The 24439-nt window shown below is 52.3% G+C and overlaps 1 protein-coding gene across 1 annotated transcript in view; it reads left to right on the top strand.

Annotated features, from left to right (window-relative positions):
* The window catches only part of KCNK5 (potassium two pore domain channel subfamily K member 5), a 40059-nt gene extending 23511 nt beyond the window's left edge, over positions 1 to 16548 (top strand). The window contains exons 2-5 of the mRNA XM_007972719.3: positions 9529 to 9640; positions 10767 to 10933; positions 11198 to 11366; positions 13775 to 16548. Of these exons, the coding sequence (XP_007970910.3) occupies positions 9529 to 9640; positions 10767 to 10933; positions 11198 to 11366; positions 13775 to 14640 (1314 nt within the window). The 3' untranslated portion in view covers positions 14641 to 16548. The remainder of the gene's footprint in view (positions 1 to 9528; positions 9641 to 10766; positions 10934 to 11197; positions 11367 to 13774) is intronic.
* The last annotated feature ends 7891 nt before the right edge of the window (positions 16549 to 24439 follow it).

The raw sequence follows: 24439 nt of genomic DNA, 5'->3' as shown, positions 1-24439 counted from the left end.
CTCATCTACAGAATGGGAATAGTGTATCCATTTTGCCTGGTTTCCCTTCAGGGTCTTAGGTCTCAGATGAGAAAGTGGTAGAGGAGTTATGGGTGAGAAGTACTTGATGAATGTGGGGCTTTGGTGGGGAGATGCTGACTCAGGCCCTCGTTAGCCAAGTCAGGGAGGAGTGAGCCAGGCCTGAGAGCTCTGCTGGCTTCCCTGGAAAGAACAATGGGCCAGGGGCCCAATCCAAGTGCAGGGGCTTGGGTTAGAGCTGCCTAACCCCACCTTAGAAGGAAAGCCTCTCCCTAGTGACCCACAGCCTTATGGAGGAATGGGGGAGGCTGCTCTGCCCAGCTGGACAGGCTCAAGGGGTCCCAGCTGAAACTGTTTCCTGCCCCTGCTGACACTTTTGTCCCACTAATTGGGAGACACCTCTTGGCATCAGTCAGGGCAGAGAGGCGTCAGACACCCCTGGGATCTGAACTCTGGGAAGAGAAGGGGACAAAGTCACAAATCCAGGCCTCAGTGTCCCAGATAGGCAGAGACACCAACACAGTACCACGGACCTGGGCCACAGCCACCCTGGGCAGGGCAGTGGTTATGAATTGGGGTAGAGAAGCTGCAGGTCGATGAAGGATGCCCCTCTTGTCATTTAAGCCTCCCTGGACACATCCTTCCTTCCCTGAGAAGATGAGGCAGGGATAGATTTTAAGAGCATGACCTCAGAGGGTCATCTGGTACGTGTGTTTGGGAGGGAAGGGGCTCTTTCCTGCTCCCCAGGGCCACTTCTCAAGCACACAACGGTGCTGTGGGACCAGGAAGGGGCCCTCAAGGTCCCCTGTGTCTGCCCACACAGGAATTTCCAGTGTCAGTCACTGATCAGCCCAGCCGTCCAGGTGCCTGAGAGCACATGCTGACATTCCATCTGAGCTCAGGCCCCACCAGTCCTTCACTGCTTGCCTTAGCCAAACCTGCAACCTCAGGTCAGCTCTGCCCTGGGCTTGCTCTCACAGGAGGGATGCTCAGCTGCCCCCTGCCCCGGGGGATTACCGTCCCAGCCTGAGAACAATGCGGGCAGGGTCACCTGCCTTGTTTTCTTTGTTCCTCCCAGTGAGGACAGGGCTCCCAGGCCTGTGAAAGTCGGAAGCCCAGAGGTTTCTGCTGAAAACCTGCTCCCATCTGGCAGGGGCTTGCCCTCTTGAGCGTGAGACCTAGCAGCGCCTCTGGGCTCTGCAGAGACTGCTGAGAGATGGCCCAGGAGGGTGGGCTGGGGGAAGCCCAAAGGTGGACGAGAGGACAGTTCCGCCTGTATGCATGCACAGCCGGCCTCGTGCTCATGTCAGGAGTGGGGCCGCACTGAAGTCCCTAACAAGGAGGGAGAATGGATTGGATCTAGGGCAGTGCTTTTGAAACTTGGCTGAACGTAAGATTAGAATCACCTAGGGGAGCTTTGAAGCATCCTGGTTCGCAGTTCAGGCCCCAGACTATTTCTTTCAGCATCTCTAGGGGCAGGACCCGGGCAGGAGTATTTTTCCAAGCTCTCTCAGATGATCTCAGTTTGCAGTCCAGGTTAAAAAAGTAGTATGGTGAAACGATGAGCTAAATCCTGAGGATAGACATGCACTTTCTTGAATGTACTTGGAGGGAGGAGGTAGGGGAGGTATCACCTGACCAGGCAGGGGGACTCCAGTAGTCATAGTCCAACCTCCTCATTTTATGGGGAAGTGGGCAGGCAAAGCAATAAAAGATTCTTGGAGGATCTCAAGATGGTACTGGCAGAGCTGAGCCGAGCCTGGGTCCTTAGGCCCTGTGCCGACGTCCTAGCACACCAAAGCCGCCAGCCATTGATTTGGCCTGCCTGCCTTCTTCTCAAATGTGATCGATACTCCAGACAGATATCAGAGCAAATCTGAGAAAACAGATAAGCAACCACAAGTTAACAAAGTCCGCTCTGCAACAGCCCAGCTCTGGTCTTCGAGGAGACGGGTGTGGCCCTGCTGCCTTTGGACCAGTATCTGCTCCTTCCCTGGGAGAGACAAAGCTCAGGCGAGCTGGACTGGCTGCTGGTGCAGGTATCAGGGTGGCACCACTGGGCCCTTGCCAATACCTTGCTTGTAAACTACAGCTGCCCTCCGAGCCACACCCTGGTCACCTGACCCGGGGCGAGAGGCAGTGAGGAAAATACCAAGAATTCCTTCTCTCTGCCCTGCATACTCCATTTTAGACAGGAAGATGGAGAAGGCCTGAGCCTCCCTCCCCCGTCAGCCTCCACTAGGGTAGCCCCGCATATTAGAATCAACTTCTGGAGCTTTTTAAAAGCCGTGCCAGGTCAACAGACTATCTGTGGCCGGGAACCAGGCATAGCATTTATTTAACCTCCAAGGGGATCCGCTGAGCAGCCTGTACTGCGAGCCACGGCCCATGTCTTGCTTCATGGTCACACTGGGTGGGGGCTGGGAGGGAGCTGGACTAGAGTTCAGAGAAGCTGCCGTCTAACACGTCCTGGCCTCAGCCTCACCTGGGGAGGTACCTGGCGGCTGCCAGGGGTGATGGCGGGGAAGCGGTGAAGACAGGATGGGACCAATGGTGGCATTTCTTTCCCTCAGCAGTCCTGCCCAACTTGCTTGGTTGGACGGGAAACTGGCCAGGGTGACTGTGAGCCTCTGGGGGGCAGAGGCCAGGAGAGATGGGACTTCTGAGGGATGGGGTGGGGCATCTTGGGCTTGCCCGTTTCCCTCTGCCCCTGACTGCCAGCCATCAGGTGGCCAGGGAATATCTCTGGAGCCACAGTCCCTTCCTCCATGTGGCCTGAGGAGGATCAGGCTGAAAATCGACAGTTTTCTCTGTTAAAATGGGGAAATGGGAAGAGGTGGCAGTTGTGAAGAAGGTTAGGGACAGTGTTCTCACCCTTTCCTGTCTTCCAGGCACAAGACTTGAAACCCCTAGTCCTTCTCTACCGCTTGTCCGGGACACGCCAGCCCCTCTGCTTCAGCTTTGGGGGTGAGCAGCTTTGCTCCTGGGTCTCAGATCTCTGCAGGGTCTTGTTCCTGACGGACACACATGTGAATCACAATATTGACTGCAGATACATTTATCCAGTGCTTACTGCGTCCTAGGTGCTTTTCATATGTGCAGAGTAGGTGTTATTTTGCAGACAGAGGAAGTAAGGCTGAGAAGCTAAGTTATTTACCCAGAGGTTTGTTGCCAGCCATCGAGAGACCCCTCTGATTCAAATCCAGGTTGGTTCCACCTTTTCCATGAGCATAGGTCTGCATTTGAAAGATGGCCCCGTGGCTTCCTAGATAGAGCTCAGCCTGAGCTGCAGCGGCCCTGCTGCCAGTGGGATTGATTGAGTGCCCTCAGAGAGGAGGGGCTTCGGGATTCAGTAAGGAAAGTGGTCAGCCTGAGAACAATGCGGGCAGGGTCACCGGCCTTGTTTTCTTTGTTCCTCCTGGTGAGGACAGGGCTCCCAGGCCTGTGAAAGTCAGAAGCCAGAGGTTTCTGCTGAAAACCTGCTCCCATCTGGCAGGTTTTAGCTGGAAGTAGATGTGCAATTTCTACTGACTCTTCCGTTCCTTTGCCTGCTCTCGGTACATCCACTGCCCTCGTGGAGTTTCCCGAGGGAGTTTTCCGAGGGAGTTTCCTCCCTGTAGGAAGGACAGTCCCAGCCACCTGAGGGACCTCTCCCCCTCCACTGCTGATTACTCTCCCATGTTGAACTCTCTCCTCTGGGCTCTTGTCTGCCTCCCTCACCTTGCCCCTTCCCCAGCTCCTGGCCCCCTGCCCTCTCCTCTCAGCCTGGTGGCCCCCGCCTCTTCAACCCAAGACCAGTTGGATGCTGGTGGTTTCAGCAGCCCTGTGAGCCCCGCCACTGCTGGGGTCTGTGCCTCTTCTTCCTGCCCTCTTGCTCTTCAGGCCTCCACCTTGTTTAACTGATGAATTTAGTTAAAAGCCAACTGCAGAATGATGCTGGAAGTGGTTGGGGCTGGAGGGGCACTAGAGGACAAGTGAGTTGAGGCCAGGGAATATACCCTTATTTATTTAAATGTATTTATTCACTCATTCAATAAATATTTGTTGAATAGCTGCTGTGTGCTAGGCAGTGTTCTGAGTTTGGGGAATACATCAGTGGAACACAAAACAAATAAAAGGCCCTGTCCCCACGAAGCTGACACTCTAGGGGAGTCTGCATGTCTGTGGATATTGCCTGGTAGGCCATTTCACTTGTACCTAGAAGCCCACCTGCGTGCCTTTTCCCCCATCTCTAGATAGTGCAGAGGTTAGGAGCCATCTGGGCCCTCCTCCCAGCTCCACGACTAACTAGCTCTGTGACCTTGGGCAAATGCTTCTGTTTCCTCGTCTGTACGATGGGGGTAGAAATAGTATCTACTTTAGAGGGTATTGACATTTTGTGAGATAAGTGAAGTGCTTAGATTTAGGTGCCTGTCTTCATAAGTGCTTAAATATCAATGTATTATTTATGAAATAAGAATGAATAAGCCATGCCCACATCCCTTACAAGGTGGCTGGGAGGGGAGGTAAGAGGAATGATAGGTTTCTTCCTGTACTGCCAACCACCGTGCATGTAAGGAGATCAGCTCTATTTTCCTTTCCAGGGCCTGATTTTACTGTCCCTCCAGAGGGGCAAGTGAGCTTTGACACAGTGAATTAAGAATTGATGGCCGGGCGCGGTGGCTCATGCCTTGTAATCCCAGCACTTTGGGAGGCGGAGGCGGGTGGATCACCTGAGGTCAGGAGTTTGGACCAGCCTGACCAACATGGAGAAACCTCGTCTCTACTAAAAATACAAAATTAGCTGGGCGTGGTGGCACGTGCCTATAGTCCCAGCTACTTGGGATACTGAGGCAGGAGAATCGCTTGAACCCAGGAGGCTGAGGTTGCAGTGAGCTGAGATTGTACCACTGCACTCCAGCCTGGGTGACAGAGTGAGACTCTATCGCAAAAAAAAAAAAAAAAAAAAAAAAAAGGAAAAAAAGAAGGGAAAAGAAAAAAGAATTGATGCAGCTGGGAATGGTAAAGGAGGGTTGGCCCATGAACCCATGAACCACTGACAGTCCAGGAGTCTAGCAGAGGCTGGAATTGAGGAAGATTGTTAAGGCTGCATCCTGCAGAGCAAGAAAGAATCCTGTGATCCTAAAGTGATGTTGGCTGCAGAGCTGGAGGCAGGGCCCGGAGTAGGTCTATGGGTGCCAGATAGCTGTGATCCCAACAGGCTAACATCTGGACTTTGGTTTCCCTTACCCCACCCCGTAAAGGGGAAGCGCCCACCTTGCCCTACCTGCCCATGTCTGAAGGTGGGCAGCATGTCCCACAGCCCCAGTCTAGATCCCTCTCTCCAGGAAGGGGAAGCCCCACCACTGCCCAGGGAAGCCTCAGATCCTTGGGAGATGAGGGGATGTCTAGGAATCCAGATTACTCAGTCAGCACAGCGAGCGCCTGGGAAGGTAGGGTTGGGGCAGCTGGCCGTCTGAAGCTCTGGGCAAGGGCACACATGGCTGTTTCCTCGCTGGAGCAACAGAATGAGGGCTGGTCAGAGTGGCTGAACTGGTTTTAGGGGACTGTTTTTTCAGCTGGTGGGAAGGGGGTGGAAGTATGCACAGGCCTTTTTCCTGTGGCCTTGATGGGGACAGGAGATAGGAGAACAGCAGTTAGGACCCAGATGGGCCTGGGTTCTAGTCCTGGCTTCATTGTTTTGAGCACTTTCTTAACCCCTCTAAGCCTCAAATCCTCAGTTGCAAAGTGGAAAAAATTATAGTATCTTCCCAGGAGGATTCTGTCCTCACTGAATGAGCTAAAGGCACATAAAATGCTGAGCCCAACTCTTGACACGTAGGAAGCCCTCCGTAAATCACAGCTGCTTTATGACGGTGACAGAGGCAGGGAACTCTACTCCGTTCCCAAACAAGAGCTGGGCCTGGGCTGTGTGCAGGCTCCCCTTTTCCCGTCACTCTCCAGGCTTGTATGGAAAATGAAAATATTGTCTCGTGTGAATTTGGGAGCCAAGTTAAAGAATCCAGCCAGTGAACAGGGGCCACCTCCTCCCGCGAAAGCTGTTTCCCTAACCCCGAGGACGGGACGCCTTGTCTGACAGGGTGTTTACCTGGCTCTCCTACGTCCCTCCCCCCTAACCCAGTGATGGCCTCAGTCCTGGGTCAGCTTTTCTGTTCTGGAAGACCAATTAAAGCCCCCCCTCTTCCTGCATAATCCCAACCATGATCCCTGAGGTATCCACAGATACACATGGTGGGAATAGGGAGCTGGCACCCCAGATTCACATCCAGACCTCAGCGCCCTGAGCCCGGCTTTCCTCTTCTGCCAAGTGATGCCTGGCAGAATGACAGGAAGAGCCAGTTAGGTAACGTGTGTAAAAGCCCCGGCGAGGAGTGTCTGACATACAGCAGCCCTAGTACCACTTCTCTCCACTAGCACTTGGGTAGAGCCAGAGCATCTCCGATCACCCATTAGAATAAACATATGAGGAGGTCTGATATTCTGTCCATTCACTGCAGTATCCTCACTGCCTAGAACAGTGCCTGACACATGCAACATTCCTCCTTAGCATTTCCAGACACTTCCAAAAGGCACTACCACCCCAGTGGAGAACCCCTGTTCCAGACATACCTTCCACAACACTCTTGATGGATGCTGGCTACCCCGGTCTAAATAATTTGCATTATCAGAAATTGATTACTACAAGGAGTAGCCCTTTGTAGACTCATTATCCAAAACAGCCACCCCATCTCCCCTTAGACTTTTGGCCTGTTGGATAGCATATCATGTGAAGTCTGACACCCAGAATGAAACAAGGTGCCCCATATGTGGCCTGACCCTGCAAGGAACAGTGGGCTTGTTACCTCCCAGCCCTGGATAGACCTGGAGTTGACATAGCCTGAGATTGCATTTACTTTTCTTGTGACAGCCATCCTAGTGTTTGTTGATTCATGGTCAGCTAATATCCAGGGACTTTTCCCTTCAATCCTTTACCAGTCTTTTCCAATCCAAAGTATAAGACTTAAACATTTAAGCAGATACTTGTATGTTGTTGATTTTGGCCGCTATATCCAGCCAGATGATTTTGAATCTTGATACTGCCATTGCTGTGTGTTAGCTATCTTCCCATCCCATCCTTATCCCCAATTTTGCATCCACGGCACATTGGATTGGTAAGCCATCTCTGTCCTCATTGTGCTGTGGTTTAAAACATTGAAGAAAGCCAGGCCTTAAGCATGATGGTGGAGACAGTCTGGGTTGATAATGATCAATACCTCCCGGGGTTGTTTGTCTGCCTTTGAATGGACCCAATTAATCCTGGCTCCACTGACATTGCTGTGTCTTGTCCACATGAGTTTCTTTAAGCCCATCTGTTAGCCGCCTTGCTGATATCTAGATGGATTCCATTCCACAGAACTTCAAGGCTTTGCAACCCCTTTGAAAAAGAGATGCACTTAGCTGAGCATGACTTGTTCTGGGTGAATCTGTGCTAGTTTCTAGTGCCCACCACTTCCTCTTCTGCATGTTCCAGACATTTTCCTCTCCCCATTTTGAGGTTTGCAAGAGCTCAGGTTTGTTTTCTGAATTTCTAGAATCCACCTTTTTCCTTTTTGTGAAAAATGGGAACAGCTTGTCTTCCAACATCTTTCCTGTTCCCTATGATCCCATAGGGGATGACCAGAGGTGGTGCTGCAGACTCACCTTTGGTCAGTGATTCAATTATCATTTCAAGATGTTCTTGTACGTTCTTATATACTCTTTTCTTGTAGGCCAGTCCCGTTGAAGATCGATATCTGAGATAACAAAGGTAGATGCCAAAGGAGAGCTGAGTGATTCCGCTTTCTCTGTCATCTGTTTAACATTAACGTGACCCTGGTACTTCCTCATTCTCTTGCTCCAAACAGATTTGATGTTTTCGGAAACCCATTGGATGGTCCTTAGTATTTGTTTTAGCTCTGCTTTTGGCCTGTTAGTATCTGAATGTCCTTTAGCCATTTCACATTGAAATGGTCTGGCCAGCTAGACAGAGAGCTCTCTGAGGGTAGGGGCTGCCTTGGCCAGAGTTGGATGCGATGGTCCCCACTTTCCACTTTGATGCTGCACAGCCTTCCCAGCCTTGGAGATGCTATGAAATGCCAGAGGAGGCAGGGCAGTGAGCAGTGTGGTTTGATGGTCTGACAGACAAACATGCCGTCATGGAACATTCTTTGCAGAGTGTGCAGATCCGCTTACACAGGCCAGCTGCTGCTCTGCAAATTGCACATTCCTTCAGAACAACCCACCCATACCCTTTTTTCCCACCAAACCTCAATCATGCCCTGGGTAGGTTAGAAACAAGGTTTTTCTGTCTCCCTCTGTTTCTATCCCTCACTCTTCTGTCTCTTCTTTCTCAGTCCTTGGTTTTTATAGGGAATTTGGCTGAATGCCTAGCTTCTGGTCTGGATGGCCTACCCATCTTCAGCCCTTCCGTGGGGGGGCCTGAGCCCCACGGAGCCCCAGATTTAGAGCCTCTTCTTAGGCGGCTTCTGGAGTCCAGGCCCTGCCAGCTGATAAAGCCCCATAGATAGGTTGAGGCCAGTGGTGATGGCAGAGTTAGGGCCTCGTCAGATGGAAACAGGTTTGCTGCTGTCAGTATTGCAGGAGTAGATAAGTTCCCCACACCTCTGCCCCACCGCCCCCTGCAGTCTCCAGGGGAACATCCCATCCCTAGGTGGCCTCTCACTTGCTATCCACAGTTACTGGAAGCTCTTTGGGGATTGATAGCACAATTATGAGTCACCCTGAAATGTACTCACCTTCTGATCTGTCCCTTCCCAGAGAGTTGCTCAGCCCAGGGTAGAGAGAGAAAGGGCCACAGGGAAGGGAGGGAAGTGAGAGCCCGTAGGGAAGAGGGTAGAGTCCTAGGCTGGCGGAAAGGAGGACCTGCTGATTTGCATGCCCTCTGAGGACAAGTCAACAGGGCACTGAGCTGACCTCAGCAGGTATCCTACAGTGAGCTGAAGGGTATATGGGAGGCCCCTCCCCAGCCAACCCCAAACAAGGACCTGGTCTCTGCAGATAGAACACCCTCCATGGAGGGCTGGGTGGGGCACAGGGGACCTCCTTGTGTGTGTCTGCCTCACATATGCTTTTTTTTGAGAGGCAGAATAATCTAGTGCAGTGGTTCTCAGAACGTGTTTAGAAGTGTTCCTTCTTGACCTCCTAAATAAGAAACTCGGGGTAGTAGGGGCCAGCAGTCTGTTGAACAAGATTTCCAGGTGATCCTGGTGCATTCTAGTAAGTTGGAGAATCATTGACTCAGTGAAAGAATGAACTCTGGAGCCAGATTACCTGGGTTCATATCTTTACCTTGGGCAAATCAGGTAACCTCTCTGATCCTCTATACAATGTTTCATCTGTAACATGGAGACACTGCCACCTTCTTATTGTGATGATTAAATGAGAATGCTTACAAGGAGTTTAGTGCAGTTCTGTCAGTCAGCATCTGTTAAGTGTGGCTTCAGCTCTGACCTTTAGTGTTTCTCATTTTAGGTGGTATCTGATGCTGCAGGACAGGGTGTGGCCATCACAGGGAACCAGACCTTCAACAACTGGAACTGGCCCAATGCAATGATTTTTGCAGCGACTGTCATCACCACCATTGGTAAGTCTTCTGGGACCTGTAGGACACATACATCCATGTCCTAGCTCCTCAGAACCTTTCTAGAAACCCAACTCTGGTCACTCAGCCCTATTGGGGCTATAATCAGGCCAGTTGCAGGCTATTCTTTTGATACTTTCTTAGGGATTTAGTAAGTCCTTGCGCTGATCATGCCTGGGAAGGTTTCCATGAGTCTCGACCTGGGCTCTTTGAGCAGAAACAGCGACACAGCCTCATGGCCAGAGCCATGCAAGAGATTCACCAGATTGCTCATTGCAGAAACCCAGATCATGACTACTTACTAAGCTGGGTGTCTGTTTCAGTTCTCAGGCTGCATAGCCAACCAGTCCAGAAGTTTGGCTCAAAATGCAGCTTCTTCTCTTTCACCATTCTGTGAGCTTGACTGGGCTCAGCTGGCCGGTTCTTGCTTGGGCTCCCAATGCAGTGGCAGTCAAACAATGGCTGGGCTGGAGTCTTCCGAAAGCCAAACTCATCTGATGGCCCAGATGGCTCCTCCCATCACAGGTTTGACAGCTGATGCTGGCTGTGGGCTGGGAGCTCAGCTGGGGATGAAAACACAAGGCCTCTGCATGTGTTTTCTACCTGCATGTGGGAACCAAGGCGAAAAGCAGCAGGCTGCTTAGACCTTACCTGTCCAGCGTCACTTCCGCTGCCTAGACTGCTTCTGTTGTGAAGCCACTAAAGCTCAGATTCCAAGGGAAGAGGATTAGACAACACGTTGGTGTGAGCAGTTGCATAAGAAGGGAGGGAATTGAGGATGGCTATCTTTGGAGACCATCTACCACAGTGCTTCTGGGGAATCTACACAGACAGCATGTCTTGTAACTTGCACAATGGTACCATATGGACTAATGGAAGACCTGTTGACCAGGCTTGGTCCCTGCCTTCAGGGAGCTCCTTGTATGATGGAGGAGATACAGCTCATGTCATCATAATTGCTTTATCAATGATCATGATCAGAGTATGATCAAGGGAAATGTCATTACTTAAGTACTGATAATAGATCAGTATCAGTTTATCTTAGAGAATGGGCTGTGTGTGTGTTGGAAGCAAGGCCCAGTGGTTCAACCACCCCTCCTGTTCTTGGCCTCACTCTCTCCTTCCTCAGGATATGGCAATGTGGCTCCCAAGACCCCTGCTGGTCGCCTCTTCTGTGTCTTCTACGGTCTTTTCGGGGTGCCGCTCTGCCTGACGTGGATCAGTGCCCTGGGCAAGTTCTTCGGGGGACGCGCCAAGAGACTAGGGCAGTTCCTTACCAAGAGAGGCGTGAGTCTGGTATGTCCCCTACCCTGGGTGTTGGGCAGAGATGGGGGAACCATGACAGGTGAGGGGAGGACAGGAAGGCTCCAGGAATTGGACCAGGGATGTAAGGACAGATGGCAAGAGGGTAGTTTCACAGCTCCTTGCTCTCCTGGGTCAGGCTGGGTACCCAGCTAGCCTCTCCTCTAGCTGACTCCCTAGCCCTCCGGGTGCCTTTGCTGGGTTTCCAAGTCTCCAAGTCTCCACTGTTATCTGACTTGGCCTTCTGCTCCCCATCAGCGGAAGGCGCAGATCACGTGCACAGTCATCTTCATCGTGTGGGGCGTCCTGGTCCACCTGGTGATCCCACCCTTCGTGTTCATGGTGACCGAGGGGTGGAACTACATCGAGGGCCTCTACTACTCCTTCATCACCATCTCCACCATTGGCTTCGGTGACTTTGTGGCCGGTGAGTCCCTGCCTCAGCCTCCCACCTCTTTTTCTGCTTCTTTGGTTTCAGCGCAGCAGACCTATGTTGGGGGTGCCCGTGGTAGGGTTCCATGTTCTGGGCACTTCTATTACCCAGTGGGATTGTCAACCCACTCTGCCAGTTGCAAGAGGAAACCAAGACCTGGAGTAATGGCAGAAGACTCTTTTCTCTCTGGTTCCCTTTCTCGGACATGACTTTTTTCCTCCTCCTTTCCTCTCTGCTCAGTCTCTGATCTCCTCTCCCTCTGTTCTCCCATGACTCCTGAGCTTGGCTTCATGGAGGGCTTGCAAGTAGGGCCTTCTGCCTGCATGGTTGATACCTGTTACCCAGGGAGCCCCTGAGCCCACCAGCACCCCCTCCACGCCCTCAGCAGCCTTTCACCTTTCACAAGAGCTGAGGGAGCTGTCCTGGAGGCATGGCTCAGAGGCCTGGGGCTTTGTTCCTGCTATAGCAAGCTTAAAGACAAGGGAGGCCTTCTCCCCAGCTGCCCTGCCCCCAGCCCTGACACTCCCTCCTTAATCCAGGGAAGCGATGAGGTTCTTTGGCCCCTTTGTCTGAAGGCCTGTCACCAGCTGGCCCCAGCCATGCACAAATTTGTGTTTGTGGCCTGCACAGCATCTTGGTTCTTAATCTTCTTGACACCCTGTTTGACCCTGTTGACCCAGCAACCTCAACTTCTGCTCCAGAGGCCTCGGTTCTCTACCCCCTCCCTTTTGCCCAGAGGGCAGTGGGAGACCACTAGCCTTGTACTTGAGGTATGTGGCATCTGGGAGCAGTTGGCTGAGTTGGGGGAGGAACAGGAAAGAGAGGCACAAACACTCCCCTGACCCTAGCAAGTCTGGGCCTGCTGTCCTGGGCAGTACATTTGGACAAGGCACAACCCTGCCATTGTCCAGCCCTTGAGGCCCAGAGCAGGCTAAGGAGATGCCTCTGGTATTAGGGAAGTACAGATGTACATTTAGCCATACTTTCTCAGCACCAGCAAGACACCAAACCCTGCCTCAGCTTTCTCATCTGTAAAATTAGTAAAAATAATAACTATTCATGAGTGTTGAGGGTAGGGCCTGGCTATATCAGTGTGTGCCCCCATTACTGTCATCATGAAACTCTGCTTGTGATTGAGAGCCTTGAGCAGGATTAACAGAACCACTCAGGGCACCTGCTATCTGAGCCCGGTCAGAGGAGGAGAACCGACCGGGTGACAGCACCTAGAGGAACCTCTAGTCTGATGAAAGAGGTAGCCCCCTTCCTCCAGGACCCTTCTGTAAGTTGCTCTTGTATCTAGTCGAGGGGGCAAATGGAATATGGGTCAACATGCCTGTACATGTAGTCGTAAATGACATTTCAAATAATCCTGGAGTGTAGAAGAACCTTCAGAGCTGTAGAGGGTAATCCAGGAAGGCTCCCTGCAACAGGAGGGGGATGTGGAGCAGACAGAGCCCTCCTCCAGGTCAAGGGAGAGCTGATTTGAGGAAGCCAGAAGGAGGAAGTCAGGAAGGCAGACCAGACCTTCAAGGAAAATAAAAATGGTTCAATGGTTCAAAGTATTTCCTGCCAGGGTGGGTGCTTCCTGGGTCATCCTGACCTAACCACCAGCCTTGTTTGTAATCCACCAGTGTGAGTCTAGCCCCAGCTTGGAGGGTGCTGGGGGGTCCCTTGTGTAATATCCATCCTTTCAGTTTTTAAGTGAACTGTACCATATACACAGAACAGCTGGGGATAGGGATGGTAGAAGAATCAACAGAAAGGCAAATAAATACTCATGAACTATTTCTTGACCTGTGTGTTGGTTACATTGCCAGTCCCCCAAAACCCCTTTAGCTTCCTTCAAAGAGTCACTGTCTTGACTTTTTTTTTTTTTTTTTTGAGACGGAGTCTCTGTCTGCTGCCCAGGCTTGAGTGGCAGTGGTGTGATCTTGGCTCACTGCAACCTCCACCTCCCAGGTTCAAGCCTCCTGAGTAGCTGGGATTACAGGTGCCTGCCACCATGCCCGGCTAATTATTGTATTGTTAGTGGAGACGGGGTTTCACCATGTTGGTCAGGCTGGTCTCAAACTCCTGACCTCAAGTGATCTACCTGCCTTGACCTCCCAAAGTGCTGGGATTGCAGGCGTGAGCCACCGCGCCTGGCCTGTCTTGACTTTTTGTAGTTTAGGAAACCAAGACTCAGAGACAGGCTGGATACTGGGATGGGGTCATGAATGACGGTGGGCCCAAGCCCTTTGGGAAGATGGGATAGTCCAGGGTCTAGAATAGGCCCCTTTCTATCCCACTGCACCCCCATCCTGTGCTCTGGCCTGACTCCTGCTCAGATCACACAGCATTGGCCATTGCACATTTCCCAGGCCCTGCTAACTCTCTGACCTCTGGACTGCCTGTCTGCTCAGGTGTGAACCCCAGCGCCAACTACCACGCCCTGTACCGCTACTTCGTGGAGCTCTGGATCTACTTGGGGCTGGCCTGGCTGTCCCTTTTTGTCAACTGGAAGGTGAGCATGTTTGTGGAAGTCCATAAAGCCATTAAGAAGCGGCGGCGGCGACGGAAGGAGTCCTTTGAGAGCTCCCCACACTCCCGGAAGGCCTTGCAGGTGAAGGGAAGCACAGCCTCCAAGGACGTCAACATCTTCAGCTTTCTTTCCAAGAAGGAAGAGACCTACAACGACCTCATCAAGCAGATCGGGAAGAAGGCCATGAAGACAAGCGGGGGTGGGGAGACGGGCCCTGGCCCAGGGCTGGGGCCTCAAGGCGGTGGGCTCCCAGCACTGCCCCCTTCCCTGGCGCCCCTGGTGGTCTACTCCAAGAACCGGGTGCCCACCTTGGAAGAGGTGTCACAGACACTGAGGAGCAAAGGCCACATATCAAGGCCCCCAGATGAGGAGGCCGTGGCACGGGCCCCTGAAGACAGCTCCCCTGCCCCCGAGGTGTTCATGAACCAGCTGGACCGCATCAGCGAGGAATGCGAGCTATGGGACGCCCAGGACTACCACCCACTCATCTTCCAGGACGCCAGCATCACCTTCGTGAACGCGGAGGCTGGCCTCTCGGACGAGGAGACCTCCAAGTCCTCGCTAGAGGACAACTTGGCAGGGGAGGAGAGCCCCCAGCAGGGGGCCGAAGCCAAGGCACCCCTGAACATGGGCGAGTTCCCCTCCTCCGACGAGTCCACCTTCACCAGCACCGAGTCTGAGCTCTCCGTGCCTTACGAACAGCTAATGAATGAGTACAACAAGGCTAACAGCCCCAAGGGCACGTGAGGCGGGGCTGGCTCCCCACCCCACCTTTGACGGCCTCTTCCCCCCTCACCCTGGGGTGTCCCGAGATGGCCAGGACCCCTGGCCCTGGTTGGGGGGCAGCCTTGGAACTGGGAGTGGGGGCCAGGGACCTTCCTAACCTTCCATCATTCCCAGCTGGATGCATGCCCAGGACAGGGCCTCTGTTATCCAGCTGAACCACACCTTGGCTGTGGGGGCGTCTGTCCTGAGCTTGGCTGGTGTATCTCCCAGTGCAAAGGCATGCAGGCTGGTGGGACAGGTGGGCGGGACTGACCCTGAGGAGGCCTTGCCCGCATAGTCTTCACCCCACCATTTGCTGGAGTGTCACACGGTTCTCTGAGGCCCAGGGCCTCAGCTGTTTAAGTTTACCGGCATTACCGAGCTCGGCATTTGGAGCGGGAGCTCTGAAGTGTCTGGGGGAGGTACCGCTGTGTGTGGGGTCAGGCGTTTCTGTGCTTTCTGTACCTCCGCAGGAGCACCCCCATCCCAGCTATGGGCCTGCTGGTCAGGTGGGGCACCTACCACAAACTGTAGTGGGGTGGAGGCTGCTGGAGGTGGGAGTGAGGAGATGCGGGCAGGGGCTCAAACAGTCCTGACTCAAGGGACCTAGAAACAAGTCCCATATGGGCCTGGGGCCTGGGGTCCTCATCCTCCTTGTTGGTCTACTCAGGCCCAACCCAAAGCCGTGTTCCCTGTCTCAGGTCAAGCAGTGGCAGACACAAGGCTTTCTGTGGGCCCCTGAGTGGTAGGAGGGAGAGTGGCAGGGTTACTGGAAGCCAGGACTGCTAGGGCTGGTGGCCAGGGAGCTGCAAGAGTGAGCTCAGCTCTGGCTGGTTCTGCCCTGACCCCTCCTGCCCGCCAGAGAACTGCACACCCCGCCCCCTGGCCTGAGGAGCTGCACTCCCCATCCTGCTGTCTTCTCCTTCCCTGTGCCCTGAACAAGGACCTCACTGCCCACTTCCCCCTCCCACCAGCCTCCTTGGGCCAGGCAGGGTGAGGCCAAATTGCTGTTGGCCCACAAATGGGCGATGGTCAAATATGTGAATCAAGCTCCTCTCTCTAGCTACTGTTTGATGTGCATGTGTGTGTGTGCGGTGCGTGTGTGCGCACGCACACCTGTGCACCCGTGTGTGTGTTTAAGGAAAGGAAAGGATTTGGGCTGGGGAGCAAAAGATAATGTGAAAACTGTTGGACTGTCTGGTGAGGGTGGGCAGGGCTTGCTGCTACTGGAGTTCTTGGCTTCTCCATGATGTTCCCCCTGGGGCTGGCCCACTGTGTCCTGAATGTTTTTGTTATTTTTTGTTTTATGTTTTTAAACTGCTGTTTTTATATACCTGGAATCTGTTGTTGGCTGCAGAGCCAGCGGTTAAAGAGCAGGGTCGTCAGGATTGGGAGGTCCAGTGTCTGCCCTCCTGCCGTGCAACTCAGTTGGGCCTTTCTTGGTGATGTCATCCAAGGCCATGATGTCAAGGGCCATGTCCCCAAGCAGAGGTGGAGAAGGGACACTGAGGTGAGCAAAGGCAGGAAGGGGCATCCACTGCAGGTGACTGGAGGCCGGGCAGGAGGCAAGTCATCAGAGCCGCCCAGCCACCTTCACTCTCTGCCCTCTGCCCCACTACTGTGGGACGGTGAGGCCAGAGCCCACCTCCCCAACATGTGAAGACGGTGATGGGCATGAGCCCACACTCCCACTTCTCTAGCCGTTTGCAGAGGCTGCCGCCCAGCAGGGGCCTGAAAAGGAACAGCCTCGTATTTTTCTGTGAAATGTTTTAACGAACTCATGTTGTTGCTGGTTGTCCTGGCATTGCACACACTGTATGTACATACTGGCAATATTGTCAAATGTAATTTATTTTAACATTTTTACAATAAAACATGAGGTGGACAGGCCAGCTTGGTGCGTGCTGTGTGGGGGCAGGTTAGAGAGGGGTCGGCTTCTGGTATCTGAGCAGCAGGGGAGCCTGGGCGCATCCACAGAGGATAAGGAGGACTCAGGACAGACTGATAAGAGGATTGGATGGTCTGGAGGGGAGAAAAGAATGAAAAGGGGTGAAGAGAACAGGCAGAGGCAGGCCTCTGTGGGGAGGTAAGGATGCGGGAGGAACATTGCAGTAGAGGTTTGAGAATCAGGAAGGAGTCGGAGGAGCAAGGGGAGAGGCAGGAGTGATCATGGCAAACGCATGTCACTCACCACTTTGTCAGGCACTAAATGCTTGCACTGAATAATGTGTGAGTGGACTCATTTGACCTGGCAAGAGCACTGAGGGGGGCAGTACCTCTCCATTTTATAGACGACGAAACAGGCACAGAGAGGTTGCGTTGTGCAAAAATCTCAGTAAAAATGGTGAACCTAGATTCAAACCCAGGCAGCCCAACTCCTGTCCCCTCCACCACCGTGATGAGATGAAAGAGACTACCTGTGGTTTTGTGGCACACCCAGCATCTCTGGAAAGGGCTCCTGTCTCCAGGTAGGTGGACCAGAGAACTTCAGCAAAGCTCAGGCCTTCTCAACTCAAGGGGTGGGCAGGAGATGTAGAGCCTGAGCGTGGGCACTGTGGACTGGGAAGAATGTGAAGGAAGAATGGAGCCAGGCTCAGCTGGGCATCTGTCTCCATCTGTCTAAAGGGAGGCTTTGTCAGGCTTCAACTCTTTGGAGACTGGCCCCTTCTATGACCATTCAGGGCTCAGCACCACACAGGATGATTCTGAGTTCATTGGAAAAAAAAAAAAAAAGGTTTTCAGGAGTGAACCACATTTTTCATGAGGGCATGGATGTGTTTACAAAGGATTATATGTATTTACCAGCCAATTCTGTAATGACACCATCCCTCCCTCTGCCAACATCACTCCCTCTTGCCCTCTCTCTGCTCCCCACAACCCATCTCCTGCCCCCATCACAAGACAGGTCCAAGGTTCTCTGGTTTTGCTTTAATCACATTCAGCCTCAAGGCAATAACAGTTCCATAACACTGTAAGCCCCACCTTTATTCAGCACTTGGCCTGTTCACAAACCCCATTGACAAACAGCCCAGGTTATTTGGCCCATCTACAGTTGAGACGAGAGCTTAGGGAACGTGACTGCCGAAGGGCGCCCAGCTGGACCGAGGCACAGCTTTGCAGAGCTGTGCTCACAGATAGTAAAACACAGACCCAAGACTGGGTGGAGGTGTGGGCTTGGGTTACTGTGGCCAGGGTTAGGAACTTTCTGAGTAAGAGGTGGGAGGTGGGTCAGCAGCTAAAGCAAAGGGTGGGGCCCAGGAGGCCTCAAGTTCCCCAGGGTTCATAAGCAGGGGAGGGTGCCATGTGGGGGCATGGGGAACACCCCATCACAGTCTGGGGAGCTATACGGTGGATGGGAGTGGGGGCAGTGGAGGAGGCTGGCAAGTGGGTTCCAGATGGGTGGGAAGTCACTGGAGATGACACTAGCAGGGAAAGCCTTCTGTTGAAGTCATTGATATTTTGTTGTTGTTACTGTTGTTTGAGACCGAGTTTCACTCTGTTGCCCAGGCTGGAGCGCAGTGGCATGATCTCAGCTCACTGTAGCCTCTGCCTCCTGGGTTCAAGTGATTCTCCTGCCTCAGCTTCCCAAGTAGCTGGGACTACAAGTGTGGGCCACCACACCCGGCTAAATTTTGTGTTTTTAAATAGAGGCAGGGTTTCACTATTTTGGCCAGGCTAATCTTGAACACCTGACCTCAGGTGATCCGCCCGCCTCGGCCTCCCAAAGTGCTGGGATTACAGGCATGAGCCACCATGCCCAGCCATCATTGCTGTATTTCTAATGCAGGGCAGGGAGAATTGGATTGGTGAGATCTGCCGACTTGCTGGGGTCCTTGTGGAGGCAGCACTCCTCCTTCCACAGGCTCCATTCCCAGCAGGCTTCTCTGCTGTCCTAGTAAACCAGCACTAGCTCTCCACCAGCACCACCTGGACTCTCCATCATTTGTTCCACTAATGTTTACTGAGCACCTACTATGTACCATTATCCTCATTTTACAATGAGGACAGTGAGGCAAATATAGGATTTTTTTCAAGCTGAAACAACTATTAACTGGCAGCAAAGCAGCTTCCCTGACTTGCATTCTCATTCCTCGTTCTACCCTCTAAGTTTCTGATCTGACGGGAGACATCCTCAGAGAACCCAGAGTCTGATGGAGGTGGGAGACAGCGTCTCCCTTCAAGGAGTCTAATCTGAGGGGGAGGAGAGCACAGAAGGACCCTGGGGTCCCAGCTGGGCCTCTTATCTCCTCCATGATCCTGGAGGAGGCATTTAGCTCCCTGCCAGAGGGATGAAGAGAAACCAGGATGTTTGGGTTTCACCTCCCGACTGGAAAGGACCAGGCAAGATCATCATCAGCCACGACTGCATCTGAAGCTCTCACAAGCCTGGGGTAGAGTGGCGGGGAAGGACAGCCAGGCTGGGTTGCACAGCTCTGGGTGGGGCCTCCAGAAATGAGGCCCCTGAGGTTTGGTCTCAGCTCTGCCATTCATCTCTCCATTCTTGAAATAACAGGTTCTCAGTTTCCAAATACATGCACAACTGGTCCAGGAACCAATGACAACTTGTGAATTGCCAGGATGTGTTTAACAGTGAAAACCCCTCCCTAAAATCTCTGTCCCGTCTATCCATTGTGGCCCCATCATCAGGGTCCAGGCCAGCCGGCCCCTCACCTGAATCCCCCACAACAGCATACGGCCTGGCACCTGGTAGGGGGTCCACAGATATTTGTTGAATGAATGAATGAGCCCCATCAGCTGGATTCCCTGCCTCTAATACTGACTCCCTTTCACCTGGCCATTACTGGCGCCAGCAGCCTAAACTCAAACCGGGCCCGTTTCTCTTCTGTTTTAAACTCAGGGGCTCCCCATTGCTCTTCCACCCCCCACCTCTCTCTCCAGCCTCGTGTCACTCCTTTCCCACCTCTCTGGGCTCCAGGCACTTTGCCCTTGCTGTTTCCTCTGCCCTGATGCCCTTCCTCTCTCTCCTGGGTAAGTCCTGAGACCTAGTGGGATTAGATACGGACATCAGCTTCTCTGGCAAGACTTCTACAACCACCTGTAGCCCTCCCGGATTCTGGGCCAGGTGCTCCTCCTCTGTGCTCCAGAGGCCCTCCCTCAGCAAGCTGCCTCTGTCCCACTGAGCTGCTCCAATGTTGTTCCAGCTCCCTGCCTCCTGGTCTCACGCCTCCTCCCCTGACTGGGAGCCACTAAAGGGCACAGGGAGTAGTTTGTTCACCTTCAGATTCGCGGGAGCCCAGAGTGCAGAGGGGCCCAGCTTTTCCATGTTTTCTAAATGGAGGGTAAATGAACTAGAGTCCTGGCCCCTCCCACTGGTAATTCAATCCCTCTCTTCCTGGGGCAGAGGCCAAATCAGGGAGCAAGGCTTGCTCCAGGAGGGCGAGTCCCCACAAGGCCGGGTGGATGATCTTGAGGGCCCTTGTCGCAGGCTGAGTTGGCCTGGTGAGTCACCTTATCTTGTGCCAAGTCACCTGAATCTGCAGGGCAGGACTGGAATACAGCACACCTTATTTCTCCCCACCCCAGGGAGCACTGTCTTTAGCACCCCCTTTTCCAGTTGCCCCACCTCCCCATCTTCACCTCTTACTGTTCCCAGTGATTCCGGGAGCTGGGCCTCCCATCCCAGCAGCTCCCCAGTCCCCAAGGTTCCCTCAGGAATACCTCTGCTCCCAGCAATCCTGCACACCAGGCCCAGCCTCCCAGTTCATAAAGCCCTTTCACACCCATTCCTGGGTAGGATTACTCAACAGCAGGGAGCCAGGTGCAATATTTTACAGGCCTCAATTTAAGGGCCTTTTCCAAATGAGGTAATAAATGTTTTGGTTTGATTTTCCAGGAAAGCAAGGCCTAAGGCTAGAACTGGGAGATGGTCAGAAGAAGTAGCAGAAAGGGATGTAGAGATAAACATGGGGAAAGAGGAATAAGGCCATACATGTTCATTTTAGAGCTGGTTCAACTGTGGGCAACTGGGGCTTAATCCCACTAGACCTCTCCTGAAAAACCTATAGAATGCACCTCAGATTTGTCCATCTGAAGGACAGGGACCTTCTGCATTTATCCACCAATTCCACCCTTGTTGTCTAAGGATGGCCCCAGGGAAATTCATCCCCAGCCTCCTCGCATACATGTGGATGTAACAGGCAGTATTATCAAAAGATGACTACGACAGTATCTCCCCACTCACATTCTCATCTGCAAAATGAACTGACTGCTCCCCAACAGGAAGCGGAGTCTGTTCCCCTTGAACGTGGGCTGCCCCCATGACTGTTTCAGTCGATGGAATATAGCAGAAGTGACTCCTGTGATTTCTGAACCCGTGTATTAAGAAGGCGTGGCAGCTTCCACTTTGGGGCTCTGGCGGAAGCCAGCCGCAATGTAAGAAATCCAAGTACCTTGAGACTCACACTGTGAAGATGCCCAAACTAGCCCATGGAGATGCCACATGGAGAGAGAATTGGCCCCACTGAGGTGCCATCTTGAACACTGCAGACCCAGCTGATGCCATACAGAGTGGAGCCCAGCCAGCCCGCAGATTGCAGAATCATGACCAAAAAAGAATGATTGCTTTCATAATCCTGAAAATATGGGAGTGGTTTATTACACAGCAATAGATAATTGGAACACTGGCTGAGCTCGCCTTGAGCTACGTGACCTTTGCCGGGCTTTGGAGAAAGCTTGGAGGTAGAAAGGTAGACGCCTGGCACTTTGAGGTGGCACTACAGCAGTGGTGAAATGCCAAGTGGGCTGAGGGATTGGACCACCTGGCACAAATAGCATCTACTACCTGGAGACGAAAACTCTTTGGCCTTGAACACAGTAATTGGCAGAACTAAAACCAAATGCCAGCAGGTCTTCTAACCCTTCACCCAGGGCTCTTTTCCTTGTGCAACATCAAAGTTCGTACCTTCCAGATATCAAAGCCCCTTCTACTTTAGGGTCTCTAGTTCTCCCTGCTATGTTTAAACGGTATTGGGGGAGCCTGGGGTCTGCTACGATCCAGCTGCATGACCTTAATGGCCATATCTATCATTGACAGGAGGCTTACAGGCACTGCCCAGGATACTTTATTATACACATGATCTCATGTAATCCCACAACAGTGTTATTACCCCATTTGGAAGCTGAGGCTCACAGTGGTTATACAACAGCTAGAGGTAGAGTCTGGGTTCTAACCTAAGGATCCAGGGCCTGTGCTACTAACTACCATGTAAGCTGGCCAGGGCAAAGCTCTCCTGCTCAAGGACAAGAGTGTACAGAGAGGGTGTCCTGGCTGCAGCTCCAGTCACTCCCCAGAGTCTGCCCTCCTCATCTCCAAGACCAGTGAGGTGGACCAACCAGCCCTGCAGGGACTACCCAAGAATCACCAGGGGATTCCTGGGCTTCACCTTGGGAAGATTCTGATTCAGAAGGTCTGGGGTAAAGCCCAGAAATACCCAGGTTCTGGAAACACCTGGCTGGAGATCTCAAACAAAGGTCAGGTCTCTCCAAGCTTCCCGCATCGCTGCCAATCCATCCCCACCTGTTTTCATTCTGCATTGAAATCTGTGTTGACATTAATTATGTAAAATTTCCTCCTCCTTCTTTGATTCCTTCACCTGCGGCTCTGGCCAGCTGAGCTGCTCTGTTGACATCACACATTATTTAACTCAGATGACTTATATTTGTTGAGTCTCTCAAAGGTTGCCTAGAACACCTGATGTTGGTGACTGAGGGCAAATGAACAGCTACCTGGCAGTCAGGCCTGGAGTAGTCAGACTCCTGCCTCTTTCTATCAGCTCAGATTCCCGCCCTCAACAGTTCACTCCAAGGGAAATTTTCTGACCCAGTGGCCTGGAGCCCATTTATACTGGCTCATGGGAGCTGGTGGTTAACTTCTGGAAATTTTGCAAGCTGGTTGTTAAACCACAGCCACTATTAAAAATTAATCAAAAAATAAATTATATAAATATGCAATTAGATGGTATTAAGAACAAAGGTCATAAGTACATAAAATTCATCACTTCCTAGCTATTTTGCATCTTACTATTATCCATGCTTTTGAGGTGATTATTCATCTTCTACAGGTATATGGAAATACTATATAATGATAAGTTATTGTGTTTCCCTTTCCAACTTGACATTTTGTGACACCATATTGGTAGCTAAAAATTGCCCATAGTACAAGCATTTACACCGTGGAAATAGGCAAACACTACCAATTAGGGATCTCTGCTCTCCAGAGAACCAGATGTTAAACATTCATCAGCACATCACTGCACTGACCTCCTCTGGACTGATCTGCAGGCTGGGGAGGGTGGGGGAGAGTGAGTGAGGTTTTGTCTGTCCTGGAAAGGAAGAAGCAGTCTCTGGATTTCAGGGAGAGTGTAATTCATGAAGTGGTCACTTGCACTCCCTTGAGCCCCTCAGACCATTGCTGATTAGGGATGAAGATTCGAGGCCTGTAGGAGCTAACTGCAGGGGTAATGAGTGGGCAAAGTCTATGTGTGCTTGCCCCCTGAATGTACATAGAAGCTCTTGGGTCATGGTCCAAACTGGAGGCTTAAAGGGACTTCTGCCTTCAGCTAGAGTTCTGAGACTGCCCAGAGCCTAGTCCAGGAATTGCCTTGCACTCTGCTGAACTGCACTGAGGCTTCAGACAAGTCTCCACATCCTGGGTCTCTTTATAGTTAAAGGGGAGACTCTCTCAGCAAAGACTAGGTGCTGGCAACTGGATGAAAGCTATCAAGTGCGTCAGATTCAGACTAAGGCTTTGCAAAGATCATATCACTGAGCAGAAACACACAGCTGGACACATAGGATACTATGCCTGAGGCAAGGAGGGGACACGGGAGGGAATCTAAGGTCTTCTAGAAGTTCCCTGCCCTCGAGTGAAGAGGAAGAGATGACTCCACACAGGATGTCCATGGCCCCAGTCAGAAGTGACTGCTACAGAGATCCAGGGCCCCTCAGTCTCACCCCACAAGCCAGTCATAGTACAGCCCCGTCCCATCAGGGCAGGCATCATCCTGCAGGCCATCAGGCCTGCTCTGGGTGTTTGAGCCACATGTGGTGCTCTCCCTCTAACAATTATGGCTCTTAATTGAGCACCTACTTTTTGACAGGCTCTGTGCCTGGCACTATAAAAGGGGACCCCAGGAAAAGGTTCCTCTTTCTTTCGTTCTATTCCACTCTTATACTCGTGTGTGTGTGTGTGTGCGTGTGTGTGTGTCTGTGTGTGTGTGGTGTGTGTGTTTCTGTTTGTGACAGGAGGTTGAGGAAGGGATTGTGTAGGGTTGGAATCAGGGATCCTTAATGACCCACACAGAACTACAGTGTGTTAGTTCAGGTTCTCCAAGAAGCAGATGCCACGGCTGGATTAAACCATAGAGGACTGCATTGAGGGAAACACCTATGAGAGGCTGAGAACGCTGCCTGACCGTCACAGCCCAGGGCCTGTGAGAGGGAGGAGCTTAGGTGGAAGCAGTCTAGACTGCCACACAGGCTAAGAAAAGTTAGGTAAGGCTGTTGGGGAGTGCTAGAGCCAAAGGCGGCACAGACAAGCCTCCTGGGAATTGGCCTGCCTTGCTATTCCTGCTGCACTCCGTTCCTGGCAGGGAGCAGGCCACGGTCGGGGCACCAACTTGGCGATGGATTGGAGGCCACAGGGGAGACACCTTTCAATCCCAGGACTTTCAAGGGGATGCTGGGCCCTCTCCTGGGTTTCCTTGAGATTTCCTGCTGTATGCTAATCACACATTCTCTTCTTTCCTTGAGCTAGTGAAAG

Source organism: Chlorocebus sabaeus, chromosome 17, assembly GCF_047675955.1.
Source record: "Chlorocebus sabaeus isolate Y175 chromosome 17, mChlSab1.0.hap1, whole genome shotgun sequence".
Taxonomy (NCBI): Eukaryota; Metazoa; Chordata; class Mammalia; order Primates; family Cercopithecidae; genus Chlorocebus; species Chlorocebus sabaeus.
Note: the sequence above shows the minus strand (reverse complement) of the source record. Positions and strands in the feature narration are given on the sequence as shown.